This window comes from Aspergillus steynii (assembly GCF_002849105.1).
Source record: "Aspergillus steynii IBT 23096 chromosome Unknown P170scaffold_11, whole genome shotgun sequence".
NCBI classification, from domain to species: domain Eukaryota; kingdom Fungi; phylum Ascomycota; class Eurotiomycetes; order Eurotiales; family Aspergillaceae; genus Aspergillus; species Aspergillus steynii.
Window position 1 is genome coordinate 211,251 of NW_020194408.1, and position 25,377 is coordinate 236,627.

The 25,377-nt window shown below is 48.4% G+C and overlaps 13 protein-coding genes across 13 annotated transcripts; 6 read left to right on the top strand and 7 right to left on the bottom strand.

The window, feature by feature from the left end:
- Positions 1 to 1,117: 1,117 nt before the first annotated feature.
- On the bottom strand, positions 1,118 to 2,339 carry P170DRAFT_441539 (mitochondrial 37S ribosomal protein mS33). The gene is made up of 4 exons (XM_024850337.1): positions 1,867 to 2,339; positions 1,593 to 1,801; positions 1,492 to 1,541; positions 1,118 to 1,438 (listed from the first exon to the last, which is right to left on the bottom strand). Exons 1-4 carry the CDS (start codon positions 1,900 to 1,902, stop codon positions 1,410 to 1,412), a joined length of 324 nt encoding a protein of 107 aa, XP_024698386.1. The 5' UTR covers positions 1,903 to 2,339; the 3' UTR covers positions 1,118 to 1,409.
- On the top strand, positions 2,048 to 3,578 carry P170DRAFT_459600 (ribonuclease III; the record flags this gene model as incomplete). Its single annotated transcript, XM_024851879.1, has 4 exons — positions 2,048 to 2,104; positions 2,149 to 2,253; positions 2,290 to 3,292; positions 3,352 to 3,578. 3 exons carry the CDS (start codon positions 2,048 to 2,050, stop codon positions 3,142 to 3,144), a joined length of 1,017 nt encoding a protein of 338 aa, XP_024698387.1. The 3' UTR covers positions 3,145 to 3,292; positions 3,352 to 3,578.
- P170DRAFT_441540 (U2 snRNP complex subunit CUS1) lies at positions 3,549 to 5,472 on the bottom strand. The gene is made up of 2 exons (XM_024850338.1): positions 5,318 to 5,472; positions 3,549 to 5,260 (listed from the first exon to the last, which is right to left on the bottom strand). The coding sequence occupies exons 1-2, from the start codon at positions 5,372 to 5,374 to the stop codon at positions 3,659 to 3,661; spliced, it is 1,659 nt and encodes a 552-aa protein (XP_024698388.1). The 5' UTR covers positions 5,375 to 5,472; the 3' UTR covers positions 3,549 to 3,658.
- A 346-nt stretch (positions 5,473 to 5,818) lies between these two features.
- Positions 5,819 to 7,675, top strand: P170DRAFT_394366 (uncharacterized protein). Its single transcript, XM_024846057.1, has 2 exons — positions 5,819 to 5,968; positions 6,021 to 7,675. Exons 1-2 carry the CDS (start codon positions 5,946 to 5,948, stop codon positions 7,576 to 7,578), a joined length of 1,581 nt encoding a protein of 526 aa, XP_024698389.1. The 5' UTR covers positions 5,819 to 5,945; the 3' UTR covers positions 7,579 to 7,675.
- Positions 7,676 to 7,755: 80 nt separating this feature from the next.
- Positions 7,756 to 9,452, top strand: P170DRAFT_418736 (ER lumen protein retaining receptor). Its single transcript, XM_024847236.1, has 6 exons — positions 7,756 to 8,089; positions 8,146 to 8,204; positions 8,262 to 8,328; positions 8,380 to 8,585; positions 8,639 to 8,889; positions 8,943 to 9,452. Exons 1-6 carry the CDS (start codon positions 8,068 to 8,070, stop codon positions 8,977 to 8,979), a joined length of 642 nt encoding a protein of 213 aa, XP_024698390.1. The 5' UTR covers positions 7,756 to 8,067; the 3' UTR covers positions 8,980 to 9,452.
- Positions 9,410 to 11,267, bottom strand: P170DRAFT_71095 (integrase zinc binding domain-containing protein). The gene is made up of 5 exons (XM_024855345.1): positions 10,677 to 11,267; positions 10,491 to 10,613; positions 10,333 to 10,387; positions 10,131 to 10,270; positions 9,410 to 10,036 (listed from the first exon to the last, which is right to left on the bottom strand). Exons 1-5 carry the CDS (start codon positions 11,141 to 11,143, stop codon positions 9,586 to 9,588), a joined length of 1,236 nt encoding a protein of 411 aa, XP_024698391.1. The 5' UTR covers positions 11,144 to 11,267; the 3' UTR covers positions 9,410 to 9,585.
- Positions 11,268 to 11,734: 467 nt separating this feature from the next.
- P170DRAFT_71093 (uncharacterized protein) lies at positions 11,735 to 12,241 on the bottom strand. Its single transcript, XM_024855344.1, has one exon. It carries the CDS (start codon positions 12,110 to 12,112, stop codon positions 11,843 to 11,845), a length of 270 nt encoding a protein of 89 aa, XP_024698392.1. The 5' UTR covers positions 12,113 to 12,241; the 3' UTR covers positions 11,735 to 11,842.
- A 1,495-nt stretch (positions 12,242 to 13,736) lies between these two features.
- Positions 13,737 to 16,756, bottom strand: P170DRAFT_481046 (putative cytokinesis regulator (Byr4); the record flags this gene model as incomplete). Its single annotated transcript, XM_024853832.1, has 2 exons — positions 13,737 to 14,317; positions 14,365 to 16,756. The coding sequence occupies 2 exons, from the start codon at positions 16,754 to 16,756 to the stop codon at positions 13,737 to 13,739; spliced, it is 2,973 nt and encodes a 990-aa protein (XP_024698393.1).
- Positions 16,757 to 17,784: 1,028 nt separating this feature from the next.
- On the top strand, positions 17,785 to 18,600 carry P170DRAFT_370454 (uncharacterized protein; the record flags this gene model as incomplete). The annotated part of the gene is made up of 3 exons (XM_024844956.1): positions 17,785 to 17,950; positions 18,006 to 18,223; positions 18,283 to 18,600. 3 exons carry the CDS (start codon positions 17,785 to 17,787, stop codon positions 18,598 to 18,600), a joined length of 702 nt encoding a protein of 233 aa, XP_024698394.1.
- Positions 18,454 to 19,399, top strand: P170DRAFT_441547 (uncharacterized protein). Its single transcript, XM_024850339.1, has one exon. The coding sequence runs from the start codon at positions 18,643 to 18,645 to the stop codon at positions 19,069 to 19,071; it is 429 nt and encodes a 142-aa protein (XP_024698395.1). The 5' UTR covers positions 18,454 to 18,642; the 3' UTR covers positions 19,072 to 19,399.
- On the bottom strand, positions 19,280 to 22,279 carry P170DRAFT_441548 (putative NADH-ubiquinone oxidoreductase, subunit G). Its single transcript, XM_024850340.1, has 7 exons — positions 22,043 to 22,279; positions 21,959 to 21,982; positions 21,847 to 21,898; positions 21,780 to 21,794; positions 21,682 to 21,704; positions 19,742 to 21,623; positions 19,280 to 19,676 (listed from the first exon to the last, which is right to left on the bottom strand). The coding sequence occupies exons 1-7, from the start codon at positions 22,158 to 22,160 to the stop codon at positions 19,574 to 19,576; spliced, it is 2,217 nt and encodes a 738-aa protein (XP_024698396.1). The 5' UTR covers positions 22,161 to 22,279; the 3' UTR covers positions 19,280 to 19,573.
- A 366-nt stretch (positions 22,280 to 22,645) lies between these two features.
- On the top strand, positions 22,646 to 23,029 carry P170DRAFT_71441 (uncharacterized protein). The gene is made up of 2 exons (XM_024855346.1): positions 22,646 to 22,750; positions 22,825 to 23,029. The coding sequence occupies exons 1-2, from the start codon at positions 22,748 to 22,750 to the stop codon at positions 22,993 to 22,995; spliced, it is 174 nt and encodes a 57-aa protein (XP_024698397.1). The 5' UTR covers positions 22,646 to 22,747; the 3' UTR covers positions 22,996 to 23,029.
- On the bottom strand, positions 22,914 to 25,015 carry P170DRAFT_394385 (putative ER to Golgi transport protein (Sly41)). Its single transcript, XM_024846058.1, has 2 exons — positions 24,377 to 25,015; positions 22,914 to 24,322 (listed from the first exon to the last, which is right to left on the bottom strand). Exons 1-2 carry the CDS (start codon positions 24,770 to 24,772, stop codon positions 23,063 to 23,065), a joined length of 1,656 nt encoding a protein of 551 aa, XP_024698398.1. The 5' UTR covers positions 24,773 to 25,015; the 3' UTR covers positions 22,914 to 23,062.
- Positions 25,016 to 25,377: the final 362 nt, after the last annotated feature.

Below are 25,377 nucleotides of genomic sequence, written 5' to 3' on the forward strand. Positions count from 1 at the left end.
AAAAGGATAAAGCTACTACTATTACTACTGATATATATTATTATAAAAATAATAATATATAAATAAATAAACTGATTTTTTCTACTATTATAAATATTATTAAATCTATTATAACTTTACCTAAATTTACTATGATTTTACTAGAATTATTATCTATAAAATTAAATATTAAAACTCTGATAAAGTGCTATAAAAGACCATATAAAATATAAGCGAAAAAGTAATAATATTAATTAATTATTAATAAATGATATTTCTTTTATTTTTCTTTATAATTTATCTTTTTTTTTTCTTATCCCGAACCAGAGTCATACCTACATTAATTTTTTTCAAATTGTTCGAATCGTTTATAAAAAAAACTTTTTTATATTATTTTTTTTATGTCATTCAGGGGAACTCGTCTTAAAAAGTAGGAATATTATATTATAGTATTATATACTACTAGTATCTATAGCAGCCGTAGCAATGCACATGACATGTATAGTAGACTGTAGTGTTCCACCATCTCCGCAGCAGCGGAGGACTTAGTGAAAGGGAACAATCTTACTACCATCATCGATCCAGTAGGAGGCTGTGACAGCTCCCTAGCAATAATATACCTACCTTCGGGGATTATAAAATAATATATAATTTATTAATATAAAAATTAATAAAAGTATAATATAATTATAATATAATTATATAATATATTTTAAATAACTATTATTAATTATTATATATAATATATAATTATTTATATAATATAAATAATATTAGCCTCAGTATAGCATCTAATATAAATAAAATATTATAATAAAATATATATTATTATATAACCCTCCTATAATATAAAGTCTAATATTATATAGTGTAATAAAACTTAAATAAAGCCCTTTAGGTTATATAATATAGTCTAAGGGTAAAACCTTACTATATTACTAGTAGAAAGAAACCAGTAATTAGTTTTATTTATAGGCACCCCCTACAATACAACTCTGCACTGTGTATTTATCACATTGTTTATATCCCTATAGACCCCGGTCTCACAATCATCATAGGAGAATACACACTTCTTTAACTATACGCTCACAAGAATAAAAGCAGGAAGTCCAGATGGTAAATATAATGACTATATCAAGCGATTTATAGCTTTGTACATGTTAGATATATACACTACAAAAGTTCCATGACAGCCGTAGAACTTTTCCTGACACAGTTTAATCTCTAGAGTTGCGTATCCACACGCCTTGGTCCTCACATAAAAGCAACCTATAGACCAAGGCGGTAAATACGGTTCTGATATATTGTCTCAACTAGCCGTTTCACTCTGAAGTTATAATCCAGAATCGATAAATAACCATCAAAAGGCTACGGACACACAACGGTCAAAGGAACACAAGGAAGATGGATGGAGTGGCCCATCACGGTATTTATTTCTTCTTTTTCGCAGATCTCGACTCTAGTTGGTAGTTAGCAAGAGCTCCATAGCAAGATGTTAAACAGAGATCTTACCGGCTGCTGTCCTTTTCTTCTTAGGTCGTCCTTTACCACGCAGTTTTGCACTGTATATCATGTTAGAATTGTTCCACATGCTTGGCGAATAATGTCCCTACATTTGGATGGCTTCTTCTCTATCGTCCTCGGCCTCGTCAAACGCCGTCAACCCAACCTGCTTATATGTATCCTGCAAGTCTCGGAAAGCAACTGTCTTCCTGGGATACCATGATGCAAGCGCTGGACCTCGTAGGCGCTGTCGAAGGACCTTGTTCCCCAAACGCAGTCGTTGCGGGTTAAAGTTATGTGAGAAGACGCGGCACTGTGCCTGCAATCACAAGTGTTGGAAACTGTCAGTAGATGCTATTAGTGAAGGTTTTTCTGAGCGCATACCTTTGCCAACTCCAGTATTCGACCACACGTCGTCATTTCGCCGGATCATGCAGTGATAGAAGTTGGCAAACTCGGGGAACCAGATGAGCCCGGTAAAGGAGCCCAAACCACGTGATCCGCGCCATACCTCCCGCTCAAACCGGACATTTGTATTAATACCGCAGGTATTGCATGCATTCCAATGGACCGAAAAAGAAAATCCACATTTGCGACGAGTGAGGATGACAAGAAGAGACAAGTAGGTTCATATAAACATCCACTTACAGGTCCTTGGACTGACAGCATAAGATTTCCCGCCCCAGAGCTTCAAGGGGAGCAGTACACCCGGGCAGTGCTCCGATCAAACAAGGTGGAATCCCAGATCGCCTGAATAATGCGTACGGGCTGGTGAGGAATATTGCCGATGACCTAGAGTGTGGGCAGGATGTCAATGGGATTGCTCCAGCCGTCAAACAAGCGCTATTTGGTCTGGATAAGGCTCTGCGTCATGCAAAATCACAGCAACCCAAGACCGATGTTGCGGAGCCGAGCACAATCCGCCCTGAGCCTAGCCTACCTACCTTACCACCCATTTGTGATCGGACACTCGAAAAAGCTGTTTTTACACACCCCGGCATTAACGGAAATATTGAGGCGACTTATGACCGACTTGAAATTCTCGGTGACGCCTACATTGAGCTTTTTGCTACACGACTAATATGGGATCGGTTCCATCAAATCCCTTCAGGCCGGATATCGCAGCTCCGGGAACTTCTTGTGAAAAACGAGAGTCTCGCGGAGTATGCAATACAGTACGGTTTTGATAGAAAAGCTAATATCCCACAAGACTATCTGGGCCAACCCAAGCGGTGGACGAAAACTATGGGCGACATATTTGAATCCTACGTTGCCGCAATTATTTTGTCTGACCCTGCCAATGGCTACAGCATAGCTGAGAAGTGGTTAAGGCGGTTGTGGACGCCGAAACTTACGAATGCTGGAACGCAAAGGTCGTCTTTGAATGCCAAAGATGCTCTTGCTCGCAGAATAATGGGCAAGGGAGTGAAGCTTCAATATCTGGACGAGGAAATTCCCATCCAAGAAAGCGGGGGCAAACAAACGTTCTTTATAGGGGTGTATCTTACCGGCTGGGGATGGACTAATACACACCTGGGCTCAGGGCGGGGGCCAAATAAAGCAATTGCAGGAAATGAAGCGGCAGAGCAGGCTTTGAGTAATGAACCATTGATTGGCGAAGTCATTAACGCGAAGAAATCGCACGAGGCAAGCCGTCACTGACCACTACTTGAATTTGTTGTGAGCCTGATTCTGTAGGACCTGCGGAATTAGAACTTCCTGCTATCCTATCGTCTTGTCAGCATAAGAGTGTGGTTCATCCAACTAGGACCCCCCAAAAAGCATGGGTCATAACGGCAAAACTTTTTATGTATGTACACACATACGCCATGGCAATTTATAATTAATACATAATATTGATAACCTCAGATCCCCTAACCAGGCAAGCTGCCGGACATGACGCTTCATTCATGCGACCAGGCGGGTAGGATTCAAATCGCTATCAAGATTCTTGCTATGACAACCTGGCATTAGAGCTCTGATAACTCTCTAATATTTAAGGGTTATTGGATGGCTGTCGGCATGATTGTCCCCTTAGGGAAATGGTATATCAAGAAAGTCAATGTAGCATTTTGTATAAGACAAATCGAGCACCTACAAAAGCCCGCTGTGTACTATTAATAATGCAGCGAGTGGCATTGAAAGAAAAACAACTTATTGCAAAGAAACATGTCCCCTAATGCCTTGCTCGCCTCTCTTCATCTCTTTTCATTTTCTTCCGGCTTTCATGTGCAATCATGTCGCTCAAATCCTCCTGAAACCCCCAACTGGGATGGGATTGTTGCTGCCTTTGATCATCATAAAGCTTCCGTATGCCTTCCTTGCTAATACCATCCCCTGTCTGCAAGGCATCCGGGTCCATAGAAACATCAACATCACCAGGCTTTTTGCGCTTCCGATTCTGATCTTCGGTTCCAAGAACAGGCAGACTGTCTGACGATTCGTTCAGATCATACACCCTGTCGCCTCCGAAAAATCCCTGCACGTGCGTCTGTCGTTCTGGGATAACCCTAAAAGCATTTTTCTGGCTCTTGTGGTCTTCGGTTTGTGTGCCTCGATAATGCTTACGCACATCAAACTCACCCGCCATGTTCTCTGTCCCAGCATATTCGGACGGGACAGCGGAGGCCAACCCACTCGGTGTCTCCAATCCACTAGGAGACTGCACTCCTTCGTCCATATCCTCCTCGTCGTCATCCTCTTCGTCCTCCTCTTCACTGCCATCGTCGGAGAGTTCAGGAGCCTGAAGTTCACCCCAGAGATCCCTTTCAACAGGTTCGCCTTGCTGCACAGTCTGCTGAGGCTGCAACACTCCGAATATATCTCCTCCATATAGGGGTCGGTTGTGCTCATCAACTGGGGGCTTTCCATAACCGCCTGGATGATAGCCCCACATGGCTCCAGGGGGCGGAGGAGCGTTCAGGCCCGCGATTTTCAACGCCGGGTACGATGGAGGGGGTCCGTATCGCTGTTGATTTATTAACCAAGGAGGCGGCGCACCTGGCGGCATGTTGAGCGCTTCTTTAAGCTCCGCGCTGAGTTCACCCGGTCGTAGATGCTTGAGATTAGTCTCGTATTCTTTGCCCTCGTAGTAGACTTCGCCATAGCGTGTTAACTCAGGTTTCGTTTGAAACCTGAAGAAAGCCTCGTACAATTTTTGATAGTCAATATCTAGCCTTCCCATCTTGGGTTGCACCCTTTCTCTTTGTTTCTGTTTCAAGGTTGCCTGTTCCTGCTTCTCCAAAGCAGCGTCTCGCATCTCCGAGATTCCAGTCTCTTGAATAAATTTGGGCAATGCAAATGGCGGCTTTTCTATGCCTCTCTTGGAAGACAAATATTCTCTTTTGAGTGACCAGTGTGAGGGAACGGGAACGACGTTGCGGTGGGCTTTGATATGGACGAGCAATTTAGGGTCAGGTGCTGAAGTGTCTGTCCACTCCACTATCTCAGGCTTCCGGACCATCGCCTTGAGCTCAGCAACGGAGAGCTTGTTGAGTTCCTTGCGCTTCTTTTTGGACAATTTCGGTTCCTCGTCTTCTCCTTCGTCCGGTATTTCATCGTCGTCATCGAAATAAATTTCTGGTTTCTCCGAGCTCCCATGTCCAATCGGGCCTCCAGACTCATCAAATCTATCGATGACATTCTTGTATATTTCCCACAGTGGATCTGTTGAGTCATCTGGCAACATATCTCCACTGGAATCATCCATCGACACCACAGCCGGGGGGTCCTTTGCCTCGTGATTCGTTTGGGGTGTAACTGCCGATGACACTGCGGGCTTGTCAAGTAAAATGTCAGATTTGCATAAGTGTATGCAGAAGACGCACAGAATTACCTCATTTTTTAAAGCCTTCTTCCTTGCCCTTCTGATCTGGTTCTTGCTGGCCTTCATTGCAGGAATAAACGAGTTTTTCTCGAACTGAACAGGAATTTGTGATGATTCCGATAGGCTACTTAGCCAGTTGTACTACCCTGGGCTTTCTAGGAGTCTGGTAAGTTCCTATTGTTGATTCGAGAATATATGTGTGATGTGATGATGATCTTCCCTTTGCACTAGCAGCAGCTAAAGCGTGAGAGTCGGTATCACGTGATCGAATTTCCGTCTCATTTGTATCACTATAGTTGTTTGGCTGCCAGCGATTTGAGTCCTGTCTTTTGAATTGTTGAGAAGAATATGATACCTGAAAATATCTCAAATATCCCATACAACAAGCCAATTCCCTGCTAACCTGCCGGATGTCTTCCGCATGTATTCCGTATGCCCCTGTTATCTCACGTGATAACACATGGTTTTGTCCTCACGTATGGCCACCGCCCCCAAACTTTGCGCGCACATCTTTTCCATTGTCCATTAATAATTTCATATACTTCTTGCTTTCGCCCTGGTTAGCAAGCAAAAACAAGAGCCCAGGCCTGCTATTTCTTTTTTCCATCCTGAATTTAAGGTCTATCTCCACGTCTTGATGGATTGGGACCGCAATAGAAGGTACGTTTGACAGCCAGATGTTAATCGCCTTGAACTAAACAAGGTGTCCAAGGTTTGATGATCACCGAGGCGGGGAAAGCTATCGCCCAGCAAATAGAGGTTATATACGACGCAGTAGATCTCCGCGCAATCGATCTCCTCGCCGACTTGCTGATACCTGGGTGCCATCTTCAAACCGAACCTACAATCGATTGCGAAGTCGCTCGCCACCAAGTTTTAGGCGCCGTTCATCTCGAAGCCCTCCCTACTATGGCAGGGATGTTGGTCTTCCGTCTTACAATAAAACGTGCTCCTCTCCGCGAAGATTTTCTCCTAGACGGGAGCGAGCACCGGTGCACACCTCATGGCGCCCGCGGTCGCCATACACCGACGGCCGCTCGCGAGACTTTTCTCGGGGTCGTACAGCGTTTAGTCGGTCCCGAGAGATGACGCCCACTAGCCAAGATGCGAGAACTGACAAAAGAGATCGTTCCTTAATACCTTCCTCTGAGCAATTTCCAAGGTCTAATTCACGCCCGAGGCGCGGCTCACTACGTGAAAATTTACCTCGTGCACCAGTGTCTTTTCGCTCCCGGAGCCCTCTCCACGAGCGCCGTGATCGCTACTTAGAAGACAATCGTTTTCAAAAACGGCGCTCCTTATCGCCACGTAGTACATTTTCAAAGCACACTTCAGCTCCAGGATCCGGTTCAAACTCCAGACGCTCATCGCCATTTACAGACAGACCCCCCGCGTCGGATCCCAGAGGACGGTCGCCGGCTGCTCATTCTACAAGTCGTCAGCAGCTAACTAGGAATTTGCGCAATTCACCCACTCGTCAAGATACCACCCCTTCCTTGGGAAAAGATGAGTCACGAGACGGAACTCCTATTCCTCGTCAGGATCCTGCCATGTCAACCAATCGCGGATCAGACCTTGATAAGACCGATCGAAGCGATTCTTCCGATCTATACGGCAAAAACCCTAGTCAAACCAATGCCACGCGGTTCCACAGCCACGCGAAGACACCACATAGTGCGTTGCAGAGCCAATCGCCTCCATCTGGGCCATCCCATGGTGCCAAAACATCGTCTTCGCAAAACCGAGGATCGAGCATTTCCTTGTTATCAGCGCCGACACGCCCCCGAGGGGGGGCAAGTTTCAAGGAACTGAATACATTTGCGGGACCTACGGTGCGGCGCGGGCCTTTGACTCCCCATGCTAACATGCCCCCCTCCGGTCCACGTACAAATCACGTACCAACAGGACCAAGTGCTGAAATTCATCGCCCTCATGCCTACCGGCAAAACAGCCTTACAGCGCCGTCGTACCCGCGTACCCCCAAGTATACCAGTCATCTTGCGGGTCTTTGCTCCATCATCCCCGGGGGGAGGCTTCTTCCATCTGCTTTAGAGCCTACAATGGAGAAGCGCCTATCACAATTAGATGTAGACAAAATGCGACTCTTTGAGCAGATCACAGAAAGCCAAAGGCTCAAGCGGACGGGTGTCAGAGATTGGGATAAATTGGATAGGGAAAGCTCTATCTGTGCTCTGAAGAGCGAACTGGCGGAAGGGCACTTGCAGTGCATAACAGACAGCGAAAGTATGCATGGTGCCGCGATATTTTAGGGAATTATTCAGGCGTGGGGTTGATGGGTTGGCGAATGACGCGATGGTTTCAATTAGTTGAGCAGAATGAAATTGGTGACTTGGCTAGTGCGCCGTTCAGGAAGAACAAAACCAAATCCACTGGAAAAGAAATCAAATAAAATCCACTCTAATGGACTGGTAGAAAACAACGCCTGAAAGAACTGCGTGGTGGCCGGTATTGCGAGTTGGGGTTTCACCACGCGTGGCGTGGGTGGGGCGTTGCACACCTTGTCGCGCGCATCCTTGAGGCTTCGTGTCAACATTGATCTAGACGAATAACCAACGTATCCCTTCCGGGTACCCGACACACGGATTGACCACAACATTCATGGCAATTGATTTCTGGGAGGACTATCATTATCGTTGCGCGACCTCTATTTTCGAACTCCATCAATTTCCAAACCCCCAGCTGAGCAGGTGCCATTCATTACGCAAACATCATCTACCAGAACAGGCGAGACAGGCATCATGAACATCTTCAGACTTCTAGGTAGGGTTCTCTCTATTGAACCTCAACAATATTCACCGATCTAACACTGGCACCAGCGGACTTTTCCCATCTCTCGTCCATCTTCATCCTTTTACATAAGATGAAGTCCTCGAGCGTAACATGATTCTTCCCCTCTGCTTAGCGGATCGCCCCGGGCTGACTGTCATTACAGAGCTGCTCTGGATTGTCGTTCAAGTCGCAAGCCTTGTATTTGATGGTGTTTGTGACGCGATACCTCGGTGAGATTGTTCCTGTGGTCTCCGATAGCGGCTTGCCCCTAACTGGCATAGATCTCTTCTGGGCGTTTACCGATTCTCTCTACAACACTACGTTCAAGATCCTGTTCATTGGCTCGTCGGCCTATATTATTTACCTCATGCTGAACGACTACAAGCCTACTCACGACCCCAATCTCGACACTTTCAAGGTCCAGTATCTTCTGGCCTTCAGCGCCTTTCTAGCTGTCGCATTCCCGCATGACTACAGAGTTTCCGAGGTACTGTGTTGTCCTCCCTTCCAGCATTTTAGCCGTCGCTGACGTGTCAAAAGATTCTTTGGACGTTCTCAATCTGGCTCGAATCAATTGCCATTCTACCCCAGCTGTTCATGCTTCAGCGCACCGGAGAGGCTGACACCATAACAACTCATTATCTCTTTGCACTGGGCCTATACAGAGCGCTATACATTCCGAACTGGGTCTACCGATATTTCGCAGAGAAGTATTTTCAGCCTATTCCCGTCCTCGCGGGCATTATCCAAACGCTCTTGTATTCGGACTTCTTTTATATCTATTATAACAAGTAAGAACTCCAGTGCGAAAACAGGACTTTACGTGTCGACTAACCAACAAAAGGGTCATGAAGGGCAAAAAGTTCTCGTTGCCCGTTTGAACAACCCCTGCACGTTTGGATTGACACGACAGATCTTTGGGCATGAGAAAGGAGTGAGCGGACTTAGAGGTGAAACATGGGCTTCTTGTATTTTTATTTGGCACAAAAAGATTGGTCGACCTCCAGAGACACGTCCCTTCCGGGGATAAACTCCGTGTAGTGGGAGTTGCCGCAGTAGGTTTCATTCTGTTTTGTTCACCAGCTGGCCAGGGCAGACCAATTGGGGTTACCGGTGCAGACTCCCAGGTTGACATTCCAATTGCCCTTCAGCAGTCAGGCACCTAATCTCTGAGTATTGTATTCCCCGCATACTCTTGTGCGCATGTGTGGGCATTCTTGCGACACTGCTTAGATTGTTGGGTTGCCATTCAATCGTTGCGGTTCTCAGACAGAGGGTCGGGGAACATGTGTACGTGTGGTAAAAGGAAACAGCAGCTTCTGCAACAAAGCAATAAGATTGACAGTGACGAAACTACAAAAGAGCAACATAACATATCGAGTATTAGAATAGCACCCCCTTTCCACTTTCCTGCTTCAGCATGAAGTGTCGCATTCCGATTGATTTCTTTTCTTCCATCCTTTTAAACACCAGGTAAATTGGCGTCCTCAATGGTTGGGTGCGCCCTGGCTGGACGCATACATTGGGTTATAGCTGACTTGCGACGAGGGGGCTGATAGGTCTGCATGAAATGGGTCCATCGTGGGTGCAATCGAGCTGGGCATATGGTTTATTGTACCGGAACTGAAAGAGCGCATGGGATTCAGGTTCAAGCTCGGACCATGTCGTGCGTGTGGGTTCCGATGGCCATCCATCCAGCCATTAGCGCCACCGAGCTGATGAAAATAGTCCGGTTGGGGTCTTTCCGTAGTAACCTGGCCATTCAAAGTGGACTCCCGCCTTGACATGGGTGGTGATGGAAGCTTCGGAGAACGCGGCATATTGGTGAGACGCGGCGAACCTCTTCTCGAACTGGGCGGCGTCAATCGTGACCCTCCTCGACGGACTTGGCAGGTTGGGCATATCTTGACAAAGCGTGAAATTAGTTCCTTTGGGACCCTGTGTGCGGTTAGATTAAGGACGCGCAATGTGATATCGCCTGAACTTCCACAGATTGGGGTGGGGGAAGTGTGGGATCGTTCACATCACCTACCATGAATAGATTTGTCGAACTTGAGCTGATGTTTTGTCTCTTCCACCATGCTGACACTGCTGATGTGCTCTAGTAAGAATCTTAAACAATTTCTCGCGAATGGCTACCGGCTTCCCTTCATGGCAGATCATTTTAGCACACTGTGGACTCGGAAATTAGCATTGGAGTGTAAAGTAATGCACGAGGAGGATAGACAACGGACATCTGAGCCCATTCCACCAATTGGCTGAAGCTTGAACATTTTTTTGACCCAGAACCTGGTTCGTCACATTTTTGTTAGTACCATTGGTATATCATGAATTATTTGTTAAAACATGAGAGGGAATGATGGTTCGCGTAGTTCCAGGCAATCTTGCATACCGGAATTGGGCCGATTCTATGGCCGTATCTTTTGGATCTAAAAGAACTGTTTTTATGTTCCGGGCCCGTTTCGCGTGAATCAACGCCTTGTCCTGTTTCTTCACCGACAGATCATCGACGTAACTAAATGCAGAGGCATAGTTAGCTTTCTTCCCACGGTCTCGGCCAGGACAGCAGATGCCGTACCTTTTCATCAATTGATCAAATTCCCTGACATTTGGGAATCCCTCTAGCTGTGGTATGACTGGCTCTGACAGCATAGTGTTCTCGTTTCGAGAATCCTGGCTTTCAATGTCGCTCTCCCCAAGGGCCTCGCGCAGGGGCAGATATCTTGAGTGGATATAACGGTCCTGGGGCAGATACTGCATTGGTTGATGCTGCAACGCTGTATGTTCGGGCGTGGACGGAATTGAATGGCCAGGCGAATGGTGCGGAGATAGGTGATGTATATGAGATGAGATGACCGGGTGATTAAAGGGAGACGTGAAATGAGGGGAATACGAATTGAATGACTGTTGGAAATGATAGGTTCCAGGTTCATTTACACTGAACTCTTGACCATCACCTTGGTTGTATGGCACAGGCAATGCGATTTGTTGGTTCATAATGTAGCTTTCGTGACTTTCATTTCCACGCTTCCCAAAGCCACTCATTGTAGATGCGGGTGTTGTGATATATTTGAGGGGGAAAGGGGGAAGGTAGGGAGGAAAGAAAGAAAGATCGATGGAAAGAAAGGATTTCCTAGGGTTTGTAAAACAAATGATGCAGAGTGCTACTTCTGCGAGGAATTGATAGTCACGCCCAGGAGTCCTGATGCAACATTAAATAGCCGGAATCAGAACCAAAAGACTTGCATGACAGGATGAGGTCGTGCAGCTTCTTCGAAGAGAGATCAAGCTTGAATGCAGGGCTGTCAGGGACGTATATTTGGGGATGGAAGTGAAGGTAGATCACAACGAGAAATTGGGGGGGATATAAGAAGGGAAGGAGAAAGGGGGAGAGCAAAAAGAAAAAAGAACGGCCGCAGGGCAATATTTGAGACCTCGACAGATAGGAGCACCGGGCCTGAGGACCATGAGCTTTTGGTCAACTCTCATGGAAGGCCTAGTATGACCGGCATACAGAGTGCTGGCTAATATGCATGAGAGCATGACACCCCAACCATCATAGATGCAAGGTAACCACAGATATGTCTGTAGGAAGCAGAGATAACTGATAGAATCCCTGAACAATCAGCTAGGTTACTTCTGTTCACACACAGGAAACCGGGCTCGAAAAAAAAAAGGAATATGGATAGCAACTAACAGCAAATAGCATGAAGGTGGCAAAAAAAAAAAGGGTTCGAGAAAATATTACGCAGGAACTTGTTGTGGGCAATTTACAGAAGCTCCAGGATGGTTTGCAGCCGATAGATTGGCGGCAATAATGAAGTCCTCGAGAAGGTAATGGCGTGTAAGAGGAGACAGAGTGAGAGAAAACAAATGCGAGAGAATGAGACTGAGAGAAAGAGAATGGAGGGAAAAAAAAAAAAAAAACACGAAGCAATCAAGAGTCTCGTGAAACTGACAGGGATCAAGCATCAAACATTCCTTGAAGAAGGGCAGGGTGGATAATCCTGGCATAGTATGCGGTGGTAGCAATATTGATGGCAAACAAATCCATTGTCAGCAGGGTCACGAAGGCACGAAAGATAGGGAGGGTTGCGGGAGGCAATCCTGGGGGGGGGGGGATAACAAGAACAAGACTTTTCAGAGGGAAATGCCGTGAATGTGAAAAATAGAAACCAGGCCAATTGCAAGCCCACGTCGATGGACCGAGTAAATCCCAGCCGGAGCTGGTGGTCAAGAGTGGCTATACACTGGCAGGCCCGTCAAGCCATCGATGACCGTTGTTCTTGTGGCAACGGTGCCAGGATGGGATCCAAATTCAGATCTTCCGGACCAGCAGCAGGACCCGCGACGAAATAAGACTGCTCTCGGCGATTGTCAACATGGTGCTATGTGCAGGACGGAATCTCAGAAGAGCGAGGGTGGAGGCGCATTCGAAGCGCCGCTTACCACTGGGCATCGTCCAGCTGCGAGAAGGTTTGACAGATGCCGGCCAATAGAAGGGAGATGACTTTTGCATGCATGCAGGACATCTCCAGGAAGAACCTCATCTGGATCTGCAGGAATTTCACCCCCACCCTTTCGGAGTATCTATCACCTGATGGTGATGGAGCCACGGCAGCCCTAGGTGTATGTATGTACCTACCTGACTATACTTAGTATGTTATATGTACATACATACAATTCCAGAAGGACGCAGGGCTATTGGGTGCCTGTGCATGATTGACGGAGGGGACCCCGGGATTTCAGGTACCAAGGTAGGTAGTAGAGTAGGATAGATGGAGGATGTAGAGTCGAACCACCTTGACCTCCAGGCAGGCAGGTCGGTAAGGTATCCATGGATGTACTGACCGTAGTTACAGTTACCGATTACGAGGGGGACCGCACTGACTAAGCTGTACTACCTGGCGAGGGAGTTAGGTACCCGGTACCTACCAACCGTACCTGGGTGCGCCCCGAGCGAGGTACCGAATACCTAGGCACCTGTACATGACATACCAACCGGTACTGCGTATGTCTGGTAAGGTACCCCCTGAACCCGGCCGTGTAACGCGCAGGTTACATAAGGGTGGAACCAAAGAGGATGCGCTGGCATGTATGTACGCTGGATCTCCCGGTAGTACCGAGGGCCTTTCCTACCTTCCTACGCATAGGTAGCCGGAGGTACATGGGGATTGCGAGGCTGGCTGAGAGATAGCACGGCATGATCCATCGCCATCCATCAATTCAACACGCATGTTTGTCTGCGATGTCCCTATTACCTAGGAGCGTGCTGTTTAAAACATGCTCGACTTCGGTGCAGCTTCCCCTTACTTGCCATCCGCAAATGACCATTGAGAATCTTGAGAAACCAGTCAAGTACTCTTATTTCTCTGTTTGTCTCTTTTCTTCTGCACTCTTACCTCCCCCTTCTCATTATGTCATTTCTCTAATTCGTAAACCCCCGCACAAGACCTAGGATAGTCCCGGCTGTATTACCATCATCATCATCATATATCATTAAGTCAGGCACTCAAATTGGTGCTGTCGGATCAATAAGGCCCACCCTCCTTTGTACCCATGCATGTCTACCCCACGGTCTTCTCTCCTCTCCTCTCCTCTCCTTTTCCCAGAAGAAAAGCGGCGGAGACCGACTAGATCAACTACCGCCGAACCCCTGAACGCTTAGAGTGCTGTTAAATCCCACCAAGTCTCGTATGGCCCATCTCCAGCTGTCCCCAAATTTCCCGCGATCAAAATCGGTCCATCTATTGACCTTGCGTCGCCATTTTTCTTCCTCTGCACGCTGACGCCGGATGAACTCCGGCCCAACGTCAAATTCCTCCGTCATGGGCCACTCGTCAGAGGAGTCTCCACAACTGCGATCGTCACCGCTCACGACCGGACCGAGCTCATCACTAGTAACACCGGAGGTCGGTGGCATGCTGCCCCCGGATTTCTCCTCCAGATTACCAAGGCCGGCAAAGATATCATCCTCGTCCTGGACAGCCACCAAGCCCTTTGTGCCGGGCTGCAACGGCGCCAGCTTGAGCCAGCACATGCGCTGTGGATCGAAAACCATTCCCCCCACCACCTGCACATTTTGCATGGCACCCACGTTGGTGATCAGTGCCGGTGCGGGTTTTGGTGATTGAGGAGAATCGGCGTCGAAGTCCTGCGCTAGACTTTCATTCCCTTCCCAGCGAAACGCGGTAGGATTGTAACGCATGCCATTCACAGCTGGTAGAAGTGTTAGTTTGAAGTAACACACGAGATGTTCGGCTTACATTTGCGCTCCTGAACCCCCGCACCCAGAGGCTTGATCAGATGAGGCTTGCTTCCAGGTATTGTAGCAGTTCGGCTCTTTTTGCTTCGTATGGACAATGGAGATGCGGGAACCCGTGATATAGTTTGAGGCTTCCAATTCGAGCTCAGAGAGACAAGCGCGTTATTCTCCCGAGGTTTTGAACCGGACGTCATGGAAGCAATGCGCTGCTCCCTAGCGTTTCTCGAGGCATTGGTGTCGCGAGCAAAACGGGGGGTCGGGTCGTATGGTTTGGATGGGATACCTAGTACCGGCTGCTGCACTTCTGTTCTAGAAGGAATGGTCTGACTCCGGCCCAGCTTATTCTTGAGAGATCTCGGTGCACCACGTCCAGACGGATGCTTGACAAATTTGCTTTCTGCTGTCGAGGACGTAGGTAGATCGTCGAATGATGCCAGCTCGGTACCGTCCCCAAAATTCCGCCGCCGAGTTGGCCGAGTGAGCGTTCGCTTGGCGGCCGTGACAAGGGTCCCCGAGTCACTAGCATTAGGCCCGACTGCTTCATAGCGACCTGGTCGCGGCAGGCGAGATACTTGACCTTGCGAAGCGACCGTTTCCTGCGAGCTATCCGAATTTGTGCGCCGCGTATGCCGGTAGTTTTTCACGCTGGCGTGATGTGATTGATGTTCTGACGCCCCTGCTGGAATGAAGGGCGCCTGTAATCTGCGGCCTAGCAACCTTGCCTCATTCCCAAAGCGCTCAACAGGTGTTTTGGGCCGAGGGTTAGACCCGATGGGGCACCCCATCCAATCCTGACGCAGGTTTTGAGGGAATGATGCAGAAACTGATGGGCTTGGGTTTCGTATTGTGGGCAACGATCGTTTTGTTTTTAGTAGCTGGCGCCCGGTGACTGTACGCTCGCTGCTAGAAGAGTCTCTGGACAGTCTAGCACCAGCACCTAGTCGACGACTGGGACTCAGGGAAGTTGGAGAAGCCAGTGGTGTTGCGTGAGACGATATCCCAGACATAGAAGAATGTGATGAGTGGCCACTGGTCTTGGGAAACGACGTCCGAAACTTTGATAGAGGTGCACCACTCTCGGAGACAGTTTCGAGGTGTGTCGAATGTTGACGGTCGTGATTAGAGAGACGCGGAATTCGCGTTTTAGGTGAGACTGTGGTGTTTGTAAAAGTGAGTGTCGTCGCCGAGCGTCGAGCTGGGCTCCCGGGGTCTGTCTTGCACTTGATGTTTGGGTTCATGGAGAGTCTTTTGGTATCAAAAATGTCACCACCCTCGAGTTCAAGGCCAGAGAAGAAATCGTCCTGGTCCGTTGTTTCTTGGCTGGCTTGCTTTGTCTCCGGGATCTTCACGGAAGCGGTTTTGGACCCGAGTCGCTTTTGCATCGACGTCGTCAGGTCCAATGGCCCTTCGGGAATAATGAGACCATCTAAACCTTCATCCTCGCTCTCACCAGTTAGGCAACTTGACGCACTGGGGCTAACAACCGAGACCGACGAGCTAGGATTTGATCGATGATCTCTGGTAGTGCCCCCGAATCGAACCCCAATACTGCCCTCGGACCACTCCATATCGAAATCCTCGGGCGAGGGACTTTGCGTTCCTGCCTTGGCTTTGAGAGGAGAAAGCCGAATCAGGTTATCCGGTGGCAGTTCGAAGTCTGACTCGAAATTATCCTCAGGAGCACCGACCCTATTCCTTTCCTTATCTGAAATCGGCTTATTGACAACACTTGCTTTTTGTGGAGAACGTAGTTTCGCGGGCTTGATGGTTGGGATATCTTCAACATCACCGACCTCGTCCTCTCGATATCTTTCCATGTGTGCCGACGAGGACTGTAATCGTATCGTAATATCATCACCCCAGAATGGCGAAGCCGAATTTTTAACCGGGCTTGCTGCCGCGGAGCTAATCTGCTGGAGTGATTCAGGGAAGGTTGCAGCCTGGGGACTTTTTAGTTCCAAGATAGCATCGGGGTCCGGGAACTCCACGTCTTCAGACCAATCATCAACAAAATTGTGCTTTGTTTTTCTGCGCCCCAGGCGTTTGATGGTGCCTCCAACCAAGGCAGATTTTGGTACGTTTGCAGGCAGTGGGATCCCGGCACTTTTGGCGGAAGCGATGGCTTCCTCGTTCACGGCTTCCTCATTGTCCAATAGTTGGACCTGCCAGTCCTCATCATCACCCGCCGTGGAGTCAAGATCAGAGCGAGCGGAGCGACGTGAGGATATAGAATCCCGGTGGCCAGAGCGCCGGATAGAGGAAGTTGTCACTGATGTAGCGCTGGACGCGGCGCGCAGTTGAATATCTTCGTAACATTGTAAATCCCCGTCGTCGTCCCAAGACTCGATCGTCTCCTCGTCACCATGTCGCAAATGGAAAGTCAATGATTCCATTTTGCCGGAGCCTTGAGATGGAAAATGGATTGGTACGTGGTCTTAAAGAGTCACTCGGGCGTCGGACCCGATATTTCGGGTGGCGGACTCCGAACTTTCTAGTGTTGAGGTCGGATTGACAGAGACGGGGGAAACGTCATCCCATGTTTGTCGAAACAGACAGACCGGGGGACGTTTCACGATTTGGCTGATACAAAGATCCCTATTCAGGCCGAGACATCAACGTATAGGGTATTGGGGGGGGCGGCTCGTTTTGTTTCTTTCTTTGTGGAAAGCTAGACTGTTTCAGGGGCAACGAGAAGTCGATTTCGGAGACGGCGAGAATGGTCAGAGGAGTACCGAAATCAGATGGTTGTTCTATCCCCAATGGGAGATGAAACAGCTTGCGGGGAGGAAAGGGAACGGGGACCGGCCCGTGGAGAAGGAGAAACAAACACGAGCTCCAATTACTCAGAGCGACGTGCAGGAGCTCGCGTGTGGTTTGTGGTGGCTGGCAAGATTCCCCCGAGAGGCGAGAGTGTTAATATAGAACGAGGGTTTGGGCTGGGCGGCGAGGCGTGGGCGGCATTATCTCTGAGCACCACCACGTTAACTAACTACCTACCTAACTACTACCACCCAAGCCATGTGAATTTCACCTCCTCATTAATACCTGAGCTGGGCTTCAAGGTTCTCTATAAAACAAACAGGTCTACTTCCTCAGTATCTAGGTAGGTATCTACCAGGAGTAATTTACCTTGATACCTGGTAGGATACCTGGTACAGTAAGGTACGGAGGAGAACCCGTACTGTACTGTACCACCCAGGGAAAACGCGGGACCCGGGACACCCGGGCAGTAACTTACAGCTAATACAGGTCGACACGGTACAGAACCTTACCTACGTGAAAGGCAACAGAAGTACTATGGAACTGTTCCTCCGCAGGTACTCCGTACCTGGCTGCCTATCCTCGTAGTGCCTTTAAATATACCCCAGTGCCAGATCGCTTTCTCTCTCTCCCTTCTCTGTCCTTCCACCACTTGCAGACTATGGATACCATACAGCCAGAGTCTCACTCGGTAACCCGTCTCCTGCGCATTCCCAGATCTGACCACCCCGAATCATTCGTGCTCCTTCATGTTACCGGTTCAAAAACATTCTCTTCAAGTCTAGACCTTATTGCGACGGAAGGGGAGAATCCTTTTACTGGGACAGGTAAGTCGCTATATCGTGTTCGTCTAGTTCCCAAGCGCTGAGATAGGCCCTGAAGTCCGGCGAACCCACTTGGAAAACTTGCGCGCGAAAAACTACCACGGGAGCGATGAGGAATGGGCCCAAATCGTATGGCATGTTTTTGGTCAACCGGCAGAGTCTGTCGGCAACCTGGGATCATTGCATAGCATCGAATCGTCGGCTACGGTCTGTGGGTCTGACGGCGCACCCAAGGAGTTAGTCATCAGCATTCGCAAGAGAATAGAAGGCATAACGGTACGTGTTGCTGGAGATCGCCGTATCTGATACCTCGGATTGACGAATATATCATATAGCAAAGGCTTGGGTCCGTGATCTTGGCTCAAAACGATGAGCAAGAAATCCAACTTCTTGATTGGTGTGGTACGGCGATTGCTAGTACGAATGCCCTTGAACAACGCTGTCGCTCACTCCAGGATCGTACCTGCGCGGCTGAAAATATGATCAATCAACTTAACGATCAACTCCTACAATTGATTGGCGCCAAGGAGCAACATGAAGAACAGCTGTTGGCAAACCTTGTCCGCCTGCTGAACCAAAAAAAGTTGAAGATTCGCAACCAACATAGGTTGTTGGATACCATCAAACCAGACCCCGAAACGGGTAAGATTTAACTGTACTCCGTATGATGCTGGCGGTGAGCAACTCTCTGGCTGATGTCGATTTTATGGCCTATTTTAGGTCCCATTACTGAGGCACCTCGGCTCCCTGATCATCAAGTCACCTTCCAGAAGGACCTACTCGGAGAAGGCCGTACTCGGGGCCCTAGCACCAGTGAATTCCAACCAAACGTTGAATCTCAAGAAGTGGAGATTGAATCGACTGCGTACGAGGAAAGCTCCGGTGAAATGGATGAAGGTACAGAAGGCAGTGTCACTGATAAGGAGTCATCGGTGCAAAATTTAGTGGAGAAATACCAGAGTGCGGATTCGAAGAGGTTGTCTGCTCATCCTGAATTTAAGGCTTCAGCAACTCCGTCGCGGACTGACTTTCCATCTACCAAGCTAATGCAACCCAGAGAAAGTGCAGAAGGCAATGATAAAGCTCTACAATCTGCAGGAGAGACGGATGATGATGAATTATGAGCCGCAAGGTTCCCCCACTGTTGCTGAATTGGCAAAAAGATTGGTTGATCGTCATGTTCTTAGGGGAAAGAACTGCAAGTTCGGAGACTGACCTACCTTATCTACCCAGATTGCTCCCTCCCTTCGTGGCAAATATGTACATACTGACCGGGGTTAACTGCTCAAATGACCCTTAGAGGAGGCTGGAAAAAATAAGATAACTTTCTCATACCCCTGGAACTGGTTTTAACTGAATGTTATGTACAGGTTTGGCCACTGATCATGTCTAATATTTTACCAGAGGGCGGTTAGAACACAGGGCAACGAGATAGCAAAGACAATAACTGGCGGTAATAAAAAAAGGGAAAAAGAAAAAGAAAATAATAGTACTAAAGACAAAAGAAAAGGGTGGCAAAAGAAAACATGAGGGAAAAGGGCCGGATAGGTGTTAAAACAACAACGCCTAGACCAATGGACAACTAGCATACACCAAGGGACCAAAGCCACTGGGGGTTCTCAAAGTTTAACCATACAAAGCTTGCGGAGACATTTCACCAGCAGCCATAAAGTTCGTTTCTGGGTTGCCGGTAGCCTTAGCTGCGGAACAGCGAGCCATCGTGGGCGAGCTATGATGTTGGTTAGCTTTGCAATTCAACAGATCAAGGGGTCCAAAATGTAGGGCAGTTAATACCTTCGAGAGATGGAATCAGTAAAGTAGAAGTCTTCAATGACTTTCTTGAAAGGTGTTTCAGTTGGCTGGATGCCCTTGTTCTGATCGACCAACTGGACCTTGCTCAACGAGCTCAATGAGGTCGGCTCGACAACATCATACCTGCGCATGATGGGACTGATCTCCTCCATGCGATCGCGAAGAGCTTCGATGTCATCGTAAGGAAGCGGCGCCCCAAGGAACTCACTGACGGCGCGAATAATTTTCCAATCATCACGGGCGGCACCGGGCAGAGAAGTGGCCGCACGAGTGACTTGCACACGACCCTCGGTGTTGATGTAAGTGCCTGATTTCTCAGTATAGGCCGCACCGGGAAGGACAACGTCGGCAAGTTGAGCACCCCGATCGCCATGGTGTCCTTGATAGACGACAAACGCATCGCTAGGAAGTTCGTTCGGGCTGACTTCGTCGGCTCCAAGAAGCCAGACAATCTTAGGTTTTGTCTGGGCGACCTCGGGAGACGGCGTAGTGAATCCAACTTCGTAGGCAGCAGCACGTGAAGCAGCACGCTGGAGAACGTTGTAGCCTTGCCATTCCGGGGTGTTGAAGTTGCTCGAGTGTTTCTCCGCAAAGCTACCAACGGCCTCGTATATCGCTTTCGCATCCTCGTGCTCGGTCGCAGCACTGCCGACGATGATCATGGGTCGCTTAGCGGAAGCAAGTTTTTCGCCGAATTTTCCTGAAAGGGCGGACTTCAGAGCAGACACATCGGTGCCAAGATGTTCATATTCAAAGGTGCCTTCAAACTCTTCTCCTACTAGTCCGATCTCAAGGTCAGAGCGAAGGTATTGCTTGCGAATGCGTGCGTTCAGAACAGAGGCTTCATGGCGGGGATTTGTTGCCACTAGAAGGATAGCGTCGGCTTCCTCAATTCCATAAATCTTGGAATTGAAAAGATAGTTTGCACGGACATCAATTCCATGGGCAATGGGGGATCCACCACCGGCTTGGTCCAGAGCCAAGTTATCCGAGCCAAGTTTGTTGAGAAGATCCTTCATGGCCACAAGTGATTCTGCATCGACCAAGTGTCCGGCGATGGCTTTCAGTTCATTTTCTCCTGGTTGTGTTTTCTGATAGTTGGATGAAATTTCAGTCAAGGCTTGCTCCCATGTTGCTGGGACAAATTTGCCATCCCTTCGGATCAGGGGTGTTGTGAGTCTTTGTGTCTTCAAGCCATCGCAAGCGAATCTAGACTTATCATTGATCCACTCCTCATTTATATCATCGTTTAGCCTCGGAAGTATGCGCATGACTTCCATGCCTCTGGTATCGATCCTGATGTTAGATCCCAAGGCGTCATGGACGTCAACCGATTCGGTGTGTTTCAGTTCCCAAGGCCGGGCGCGAAAAGCGTAAGGCTTTGAGGTCAGGGCACCGACAGGACAGAGATCAACAATGTTACCAGAGAGTTCAGAGTTGAGGTTTTGTTCTAAATATGTCCCAATTTGCATGTCATTTCCTCTGCCGGTTGTTCCGAGTTCCGGGGCGCCTGCAACGTCATTCATGAATCGAACGCAACGAGTGCAATGAATACACCGATTCATAGAAGTCTTCACCAGAGGGCCGATGTTCTTGTCTTCAACGGCACGCTTGCCACCAACCTCGTGGAAACGCCCCCGATCGGCACCATAACGCATTGACTGGTCCTGCAGGTCACACTCTCCACCCTGGTCGCAGATAGGACAGTCAAGGGGGTGATTTCCAAGAAGGAATTCCATAACACCCTCTCTCGCTTTATGCACAAGGGGCGAGTCGGTCTTGACGTTCATTCCAGGCTGTACAGGCCAAGCGCATGATGCCACAGGCTTAGGAGCACGTTCGACTTCCACAAGACACATACGGCCTATAGATAAGTTAGAAAATAATTACCAAGAAGACATTTTGGTTTTGGGAAGCCATACAATTGCCTGCGATTAACAGTTTTCTATGCTTGTGTTAGCAGCTTCCGGCATGATGCAACTTTTTAATTGCGAGGGGGGGATTGGAGGGCGTAACATACTCATGATAGCAATATCTGTTCAGAACTGTCAGCCGAGAAATGTCTCTGGAAATGAAGAGCCGCATACCTTGGAATTGTGACGCCTGCTTTCTCGCAGGCCTGGATAAGGGCCGAACCGGCTATGAAGGGTGTCAGTGTCTAACGAGCGATGAAAATCGCGCATTGAAAGCTCGAATTACCTTCTACAGAGACCTTCTTTCCATCTGGGGTCGAGAGAATTAGTAAGACCATCAAAAGCCTACTGGAGGGTTGCCTTGACATACCAATTGTTAATTCCACCTCAGCAGAGCGAGGGGTTGTCGAAACAAAGGTCCTAGGATAGTTGTTGACCTTTGGGACCCGGAGAGACCGGGCGGCCGCACGATACAACTGCGGCCGCATGCTGGAGGGCAGGCGAGTTGAAGGAAAGGAAATGTATCTTTCGAGGAGTAGGTAGGGTGATGGGGAATCAGGCGGAGTGCTTTGAGAACCGGGGTAGGTGCTTGAAGAGCACTTTTGGCTCGCTCGGATTCTTGCTCGACACCAGTCCGTCACTCGCAAATTGCCGGCTGCGGATTGGCTCGGCTACCGGGGAAACAGCTAATCCAGCACGCCTTCTTCCCCCGATTACTCAGCAGGCCATGCCGCAGTATTTTTTCTTTTCCCCTTGAATTTTTCTTTCTCTTTCTTTCTTTTCCTTTTTTTTTTGGTACCAAACTCATTCACGGGCTTGATTATTGTAGGTGGTAGGGTTTTCTCTATTCCTGCCTCCTCTGCTACATGACCCAAGAGTATCTATCTGCCCTGAGCTGGAGCTCCTTAGGGCTATCTCCATTGTCATTTGATGATGGTTTTGTCTGATGAAGGTCTAGTTCTTTACTGACAGCGGCAACATTCTAACATTTACCCCCAATCTATGTATCTCGCCAGAGCCGAGCCAATTTCCCCTGGTATTCGAGACATGGGTCCATTCCTCAACATACTTTTCTATGGTAGACTCCCAAATTTATTGTATCCTTGACTTCTAATTCTGAAAGGCCTCGTCAAATCACGGTTTACGACGTAGATACTTCGCTTTCATGAAAAGTCCTTGGATGGTACGAGAGGCTGCGTTCGACTGAAGATAAAAGAAAACAAGAAAAAGGTAAATTGGATCTTTACATCTACCTATCTGTTGAGTCTTTGCACTGTAATAAGGATGTCTTTCACGATTTGCAGACCGCATCCCGTACGATAATCCACCAGTAATACGCTTCGAGGTTCCAAAATTAACGGACAAGAATGGGTAGGAGGGGGACGACTGCTTAGGAGTCATTCGGGTGCCAGGTTGTCTCTTGCCTGGTGCCAGGGGGCAGCCAATTCCGAGCAGTACTGTTTCCCCGTGGGCGGATGTGACCAGGTCGATCGTCCTCTTTTTTAGGATGATTTGTGACGGAAGATGATTCATCCGGGATGGGTTGGCCCGATTTCTTCACAGATGAGAAGTCATACTCACTAGTATTCCGTGCATTGTTCGCCGAGACATTCAAGGGCAGAATGGCCTCTTTTGCGCGAAAGTGATCGGCTTTTGCCCTTTGGTCTGCCAAATCGTCATGGCTATTGCGGTCGTAGAGGTACAGTCCCAGGAAAGTAAGGGCAATCCCCAAAGCTTGTACATACGTAGTGGAACTGCCAAACCATACAATCGCAACGACAATGACAAACACTCTTTTGACCAAAGACGCAACAGAGTATGACACCGGCGATATCATCGATAGCAAGATGAAGGCCAGGATATTCTGAGCAAAATGTGACACCCCATTGAAGACAAACTCGAGAAAGAGCTCTCCGTGGTCTAAGGAATTCTTCTTGCCCGATAGAGAGATCACACCGTCTTGCAAAAGATCCGAGATGAGAGGATACCCCTCTGAGATGACCCAGATCGGTAAAGTTAAGATGAAGGCTAAACCAGAGCAATAGCAAAGCAGGTTTAACTTGTCTAATTTGGGTCGGTCCGAGGAGTGAGGTTCGGATTCTGCACGAGAAGCTTCGTTGAAGAGCTTCTTGGAAAATATGTTCTGAGAAACGAAAACTAGAGCTGCGACAAGTGCACACATTATGCCAAAAAAATTGGTTGAGAACCCCGTGGAACAGGCAAGCATGACTCCCAATGTCAAAGGGATAAGCGATAGATAAGTGGCTTTAGCATACCGAATTCGAAAGAACATGCGGTATGCGAGGACAGTGAAAAGGGGCGATAGTCCTTTAATAGTGTGCACCAGTGATACAGGTATTTTCGAGGTCGCCATGGAGCTGAGTATGTGGCCTGCAAGCTGGAAAACTGCCAACGGCAGTGTGGTCCCGATGATATCTCGTGATGGGTAGCGGAGGCCATTCTTGAGGGCCGGTACATTCTGTTTGAGCCAAGGAAGTACGGTTGCAAGGTATGAGAGTAGCAAGCACCATATTGACACGAAGGCGAATTGAATGATCGTAAGAGTGATGGGTTTTGGAAGGGCATTTAGTATAGACTTTGAGGACGTGTTGGTGACGGCGGAGGTGAGATACCAGACGAGGCAGAGAACCTAGACGGAAATGAGCCACAATCCAGGAAAGAAGGCGGGTTGGATTTATCTTACAATCAGTTTATAAGAGACCGGTGCTCCGAGGGCCTGGGCCAATTCCTGAGCGTTGGCGCTCACGCTGTCATTGCGTGTTCTAATAGTACTGATTGCCTCGCTGATACTTTTTCTTGGTTTGTGCCTAGAGTTCCTTGGTAGATCATTTCCGACCTCCTGGGGAGCATAATTTGCTTTCCGCGGTTCCCAGCGATCGCTCTGCGTATATCTGATAGAAGAGGCAGGGTATTGTGGCTCGCGCGTCTCCGTTGTATCGTATAATTCATCATGAAAGGGTGGGAATTTGTCCACCGGACTAGTCATTGATTGAGAACTGGAGGTTTTCGCTGGCGCGTGCAGCTCTGGTTGTCGTATAGATGCGCGTCTTCCGGAGCCAGTTACGGTGGTTGTTGTCATCTCCCCGGTGCCAAAAAAAAATCTATGCTAAAAGTGGCGCCGTCGTGGGATTAAGAATCGAACCCGGCGGTTGGGTCAGATAACGAAACGGAGTGAATGTCTCAATCAGTTTGCGAGATCATGTATGTCTCTTTTTCTCTTTTTTCGGGAAAGGTGGTTTAAGGAATCGATCTGAGCGGGGGTTAAGGGTTGAAACCCAAGTATCCATCCCGTAGGTAGTAACGTTTGCGGGTTTCCCTGAGGGCCAAAGGTGTACGGAGTAGCAAGCTCGGAGTACCGCAGGTAAGGTAAGCAAGCAGCGTGGGTTGATGACGAATCCCCTGGGTAGTGGCGCCCAGTCGCCAACTAGGAGTAACTAGTCCGTGGTGTCCCGTAGATTGGAGCCGAGGGCGAATGATATGCTGTATACCTCTACGGTATACGTTATAATTTCCCCTACGTCGTATCTACCACCTACTACTACCTGTACCTACCTTTCCTCGGGACTGTAAGTCCCTCAGTAGTCCCTTAGTAGTACATACTACATTACCTAGTCCGTACTCCCTACATTCTTGCAGCACCGACTCACGTGATCAGCTCCCGGCCGAACAATCGAAAGGAGGGGT